This window comes from Quercus lobata, chromosome 1 (genome assembly GCF_001633185.2).
Source record: "Quercus lobata isolate SW786 chromosome 1, ValleyOak3.0 Primary Assembly, whole genome shotgun sequence".
Lineage (NCBI taxonomy): Eukaryota > Viridiplantae > Streptophyta > Magnoliopsida > Fagales > Fagaceae > Quercus > Quercus lobata.
Window position 1 is genome coordinate 34,642,858 of NC_044904.1, and position 6,455 is coordinate 34,649,312.

At 33.8% G+C, this 6,455-nt stretch overlaps 1 protein-coding gene across 1 annotated transcript; it reads right to left on the reverse strand.

Moving 5' to 3' along the window:
• Positions 1-3,955: 3,955 nt before the first annotated feature.
• LOC115950738 (chitinase 2-like) lies at positions 3,956-5,383 on the reverse strand. Its single transcript, XM_031068009.1, has 2 exons — positions 4,633-5,383; positions 3,956-4,137 (listed from the first exon to the last, which is right to left on the reverse strand). The coding sequence occupies exons 1-2, from the start codon at positions 5,366-5,368 to the stop codon at positions 3,956-3,958; spliced, it is 918 nt and encodes a 305-aa protein (XP_030923869.1). The 5' UTR covers positions 5,369-5,383.
• Between the last annotated feature and the right edge of the window lie 1,072 nt (positions 5,384-6,455).

A 6,455-nucleotide genomic window follows, 5' to 3' on the forward strand; every position in this document is an offset into this window, starting at 1 on the left:
TTAAAAAAATTAATGGCTAGTAATGATTTGCACACATGACAATCATTTTTAAAAGTACAAAAATACCCCTCAGTCCATCTCTTTGACACAACTTGATAGGAACACAAACACACGCACCGGCGACCCCAACATTCAAACCCATTGGCGACCATACTATTCAAACCCACCAATAACCTAATCGGACCACCACTCTCCAAAACCAAAACACGTTCATAAACCCACCACCCTACCAAAAAAAACCCAAACCCATAAATCCAAACACAACAAAACCACCCAAATCAAACTCATTCCTCTCAATCTCACCCAATCAAAGTTCTCTTTGCCCCTCATTTCCTAATCGGCTAAAACTTCCAACGGAAACAAACACAACAAACCTATGGGCCCAATCATTCAACGACAGACTTCTTTCGATTGATACCTAGCTTCGCAAACCTCGGGTTAAGGCCAAGAACACATCCTAGATTTGACTGATAAAAATACCCACGTTGAGAAAACGTCGCTATATCGAAGTTGGGTTGGGGAGATGAGTTGGGAGTGAACGATGCCAGAGTACTGAAGAGGACCAGTTTGGGGTCACTAATGGGTTTGTTGTGTTTGTTTCTCGCAAGAAGGTTTGGTCGTTGTTTGGATTTATGGGTTTGAAAATTTTTTTTTGGTGGGCTAGTGAGTCTGTGAACATGGTTTAGTTGTGGAGAGTGGTGGTGCGATTGGGCAGCTGGTGGGTTTGATAATTGGGGTCGCCGGTGGGTTGTGTTTGTGTTCCTATCAAGTTATTTCAAAGAGATGGAGTGAGGGGGTATTTTTGTACTTTTCAAAAATGGTTGTCATGCGGGCAAATCATTGCTAGCCATGTGTCAATTTTTTTAAAAGTAAAATAATTTAATCCAAGTCACATAACATGTCAGCATTTCATTAGGCCACATAGGTGATAAACTAACAGATATAGACAGAAGGATGAAAAGTAGAAGGTTTTGCAAAGTTTAGGGATGAAAAAAGAACTTTTGAAAGTTTAGGAACGAAAAACGAACTTTTGTGAAAGTTTAGGGACGAAAATGATATTTTACCCAAATTTTTATAATGTAATAATTAATTTAGTAATTAATTAAAATACAAATAAATGTATATTAAATTTGTAAATATTAGCAAAATTGACTAAAAATATCTATAAAAAATATTGAAACAAACTTTCAAATAAATTTTCATGATATTATAAGGTTAATGGAAAACATCACAACATAAATAAACATGAAAATAAACCAGTATAATTATCCTTCAAGAAGAAACATTTTGGGTAAATTAAAAAAAAATCACTTTTAATTATTTTAGTAAATTCCCATGCAAATGAATTATTCTTAAATCACAAGTAAATTAAGCAAAGAAAACAAATTTAGTAAATATTTAATAAATTGAGAGAGAAGTGATATAATAAGTTGAGAAATTATAAACTTTGTAAGTAGAAAATAAAAATAATAATAGATGAGGATGAGATCTTGGGTTCTACAACCCATAGAACCCAATTTTCATTTTTTTTAAATAAAGTCAATTGTTTGACCCAATTGAATTGGCTCATGGTTCACACGATTTTCCAAGTTGAACTGTGGTTCAATAGGTTCATTCAGATTCTTTAAATAGTCGGTTCTCACATATAAAAAACCGGCTTCATGATCGGTTCATGGTTAAATTGATCTGATTGGCTAGTTTGGGTTTGAGAACCTTGGTATTTTCTCATAGTTCACTAATAGATCGAGGAATAAGTAATTTTTGACTCTTTAACATCTACTTCATTCACTTGGTCGAGTTTTTGGTTTTTGTCATTTTTGAAACCTTAAGTCCAAACTCTTAAGTCCAACGATATAGGCAAATTTCAGCCAGATCCATCAAGATCTTAGCCCGATCTTTATAGATATAGGGAAATATTGACTAGATATCGTTAGATCTGACCAGATCTGATGAGGTTCGGCAATATTTCGACCAAAATCAGGCTAGATTTCGCCACTTCGGCGAACCTGAAATCGACTAATATGGGCCTGAAATTGATACGATCCGAATTGGCAGACTAGAAACTTTATTCGGGTTAGTTACGGGTTACACTTTTCCCCACCCGATGCATTTGGGTCGAGTCTGGGTTAGGCACAAATTAGACTCGGCCCGACCTGTGGATAGCCCTAGGTGTGTGTAAAATGAATATGTGCAATAAACACAACTATTTGGGATATTGGGTTATAGGTTGGTCCTAGTTGATTAATCCAATTACCTAAGTTGATTAATTAGTCAAATTACATGCAAATCTAATTAAGACACAATCAAATCATCAATTTAAATTATAGTGCAGTGGAAAATAAGTTTCACATGACTATTTGATCACGATAGGAAAACATTTCGCAGAAAAAGTCCCACCAAGTGAATTTCAGGTCACCATTCCTGAAGAATCTACTATCAAGAAAAAACGGTAACATTTACAAGGAATCTTACCCTATAGGCCTATCTTGAAGTACCTATAGTAGAATCTACTGAGCTAAACAAGTTTTAGCTCCTATGCTCAATTGGACTTGATCTAGTAGTATATTTCTCCTTTGCATGAATCTTCTTATCCGTCCTCAATTGGACTTGATCTAGTAGTATATTTCTCCTTTGCAGGAATCTCCCTATCCATGACTAACTCCACAACAACCCTTTTGATTGTTGTAGTTGATTTGTAGCAGTTTCATACAAAACACAAATAAGACTTTCAATTGTTGGTGTCAGACACTTTGCTTGGTATAGAACCCAAAGGTGTACAAGAGTTGCAACAATATCTCTTTCTACTGTTTTTTGAACTCACGGGTTCAATAGGTGGAGGCTAAGGTTTTAATATGAAAGCCTTAGGAAGCCTTAGGTTTTTTGTCTGTACCACCTATCTAAATAGAAGCTTCTTTTAAATAGGCTTTCCTATTAGGTTACACAAACCCACAAACAATAGTCACTTAGAATAAAATTTTGTTGGCTAAAACAAAAATCTCATAGTTTGATAGATCAAAAGGTGTCGAGCCAGGTATGATCGGCATGTAATGAGCCAGGTATTGAGATGCAAATGCAGTTTTTCTTGAGCATTCCCGTGTCTTCAAATATACCACTTGTTTATAACTTCAAGGTTTTCACTTGAACACACTACGAACTAAAACTGAATCACACATAAAATGCATTTTGTCGAGAGATTTGCCAATCACATAAAAAAAGAAAAGAAAATGACCCTTATATGGGAATTCAAGGGTTTCATTGATATGGAAAATAAACTTGATGCACAATCATACGATTAAATGACCATGAATGATACGTCTCCTTCTGCGAAAGTTCAACAATAGATCAAAACCAAAGCCACTATAAACTCACTTTAGAAGGAAATTAACAAAGTAACAGTGTTTCATTTATGAGTAATACTACAACTACAAACTATTTTACAATATTTTCACAAAATGTTGATGTGGCCAACCTCTTATTGGTTTTCATTGAATAATGTTAGAGATATAAACTATTTTACAAATTGCTAATGTGGTGAGTGATTATTGGTAAATGAAAAAGTGTTATCAATGGTGGGCCTAAATGAAAATCAATAAGAGATTGTCCACATCAACATTTTGTAAAAATGTTGTAAAATAGTTTGTGGCTGTAGTATTACTCGTTTTCATTTAGATACATCATTAATATCACTTTCTTATTTACCAATAATTACTCGTTACATTAACAGTTTGTAAATTTTTTTATAAAATAGTTTGTATCTTTAACATTATTCATAATTTATTTAGATTTATTATTATTTCCGAGTACTCTTTCAAACACGCAACATTATATTCAAACATGAAATATGTATAATGCATATACTAAACGATAAAAGTACAGTAGTACAATATTCCACTTGAATCTAATTCATACATAAGTCATACATTTGTTTTATACAAATTATAATATGATGATAAAACTAGTGGCCAGCTGCCAAAAGTGCTCGCGATTGCTTCTCATAGGGGAAACCATCAGCCTTGGAGTCATCTGCTGACCAAATAAAGATGCCATGAAGTTGCTGCACACTCTTGATCCTACTGCAGGCAGTAAAGAAGCCATTTCCTGGTTTTAACCCACCACTGTTATCGGTACAAAAGCTTGTGTTAGAAATTGAAAAGAATATGGACAGACACCCAAAGTGAGCATGTTCCTCTATTTGCCTCAGTCAGATTGTAACATTTAGGAGTTAAAGAGTAATGGTATTGGACTGTTACTCTACCCCACTAAGTCCACTATCCCACTCTATATTAATGGAGTGGTGTGTATATAAACACTAAGAATGGTACCATTGAACTATATATGAACGAATTCTGCATTTCTCATAGTGTTTACAGAGTGTTGTGAGGCTCTTAGGTTGTGGGTTATGTTTGCATCACTCTAGTAGTGTGCAACACCGTCGGAGAAACGTTTTTGGTTTGTGGATTATACAAACTGGAATTTAGAATGTCTTTGAATAGTTGGTCTACATGGAGACTGGCTCTAAACAGCGTAGAACAATCTCAAAGCTCCTGTGTGATCATCGGTTTAAGCCAAGAGAGGTATGCTGAAAAACCGATTACTTATATTCCGCTGCAAGTTTCTATTTCTTACAGCTTGCTAACACCTTACCGCCATTATATTTAGAGCTTTGGGTTTTGAAGTAGTTAAGAAATTGAGACACAGTGGTACCCTCATCGTATGCATAGAACTGAAAGTTGACATAGTCAATTTGTTGTCCATATTTGCTCCACAGTGCCAAGTAATGATTCTGAACTTGATCATCATCGAATGGAGCTATAGAAGCAAATGAGATTACCTTATTCTTCTTCAAAGTTGTTATAAGCCTGCCATTGCACTCTGCAAAGGTATTAGGATCAGCTTGGAAGTGCTCATAGTCAATATCAATTCCATCCAAATGATACTGCTTTATGATCCTTGTGAGTGAAGAAACAGCATTAGAAACCCATGAATCCACTGAGGATGGGCTGAAGTAAGCATTGCCATTCGCCACACTATCCCCTCCCAAGCTTAAGGCCACCTTGACATTTGAATGGGCATTCTTGATGGAAGAAACTTGGGAAGGACTAAGATTATCAGAGTCCCAGAAGATGTTGAAATTTCCATTGGTAGGAGAGGGATTACCTGAGGTGTCATAGTCTAGAGCAAAGGAGAGAATGAAGTGGAATTCAACATTTGGATTAATAGGAACATCGGTAAATTTGACATTGTTGAACTCAGCTCCTATATATTCTCTGAAGAGGTTTGAGTTGGTGGGGGCTGCTTGGACTTGTATTTGGGAGATGAAGAGAGCTGCAATAATGAGAAGGGTAATGAAGAGCTTGGGCAATGCCATCGTATCAAAAGGAGTAGATTTGTGGCTCAGGCTACGAGTGAAATGAATACACTTCTCACAAGCTATTTATAGAACTCCATCCACGATGGAGACGAGGGCCTTGAGGAAAGGAAATTAGTAAAAGACAAATGTTTGTGTTGTGCCGTTGCTGTACTTACATATTGATGTTCTTATATTTAGTTGCTTGAATTCTCTTTTTCTTTCTTGCTTATGGCTTGAATGCTCTTTTGGGCCTTTGTCAAGTGCCAAAAAACCATTCAAGCCACAATAAAAGAAAAACCACAATGAAAACTATGTAATTTTGGAGAAGTTTTTTCTTCATTTCATGCTCCTTTGGAAAGTACTTGACAAATATATTGCCAAACTCAATTTATATTTTTTATTATATTTAGTTGACATTAATAACTGAAAATGAAATAATATCACGAAAAGGTGTATGATATATTTTGTTAAATTTATGAATATATTTACACAAAATAAAACTCATTTTTGAGATATTAATATATATATATATATTATATAGACAAAACTGAGAGAAAATCTAATTAGATTTTAAATTAGAGTATTATTTTGCAACACGTGTCCCATCTAATTTAAGTTTTTAAAATTTTGTGTCAAGTGAGTTAATTCAATTTATAAATTGGATTTCAATTAGGGTTTAATTTTACGTCACATATCCCATCTAATGTAAACTTTTAAATTTTTGTGCTAAGTGAGTTAATTTAGTGTAAGGATTGGATTTCAATTAGGATTTAATTTTGTGCCACATGTCCTATCTACTAAGTTTTTTTTTTATTTTTTTTATTTTTTAATTTTTAAAATTTTTGTGTTAGATGAGTTAATTCAGTGTAGAAAATGAGCAGTTCAATATAAATAAATCATAAAAAAACCTCATCATATATTTAACTCTATATATAAAATTAGAAGAATAGAGAGTTTGATATATGATATATTTTTTTGTCTACCTAAAAATAATTCAAATTTATAATTCATTTATGTAATACACTATGACTATATACTGTTCATTACTAAGCAATATATATATATATATATATATAACTAAAACTTAGAGAAAATTCAATCATAA

Bases quoted from the DNA above. Each gene is read 5' to 3' on its own strand.
- LOC115950738 (XM_031068009.1), bottom strand. From the start codon at position 5,368: ATGGCATTGCCCAAGCTCTTCATTACCCTTCTCATTATTGCAGCTCTC. The intron at 4,138-4,632 runs CAAGCTGTAAGA...CAATTTCTAACA, and splicing joins TAATGGCGGTAAGGTGTTAG to CAAGCTTTTGTACCGATAAC.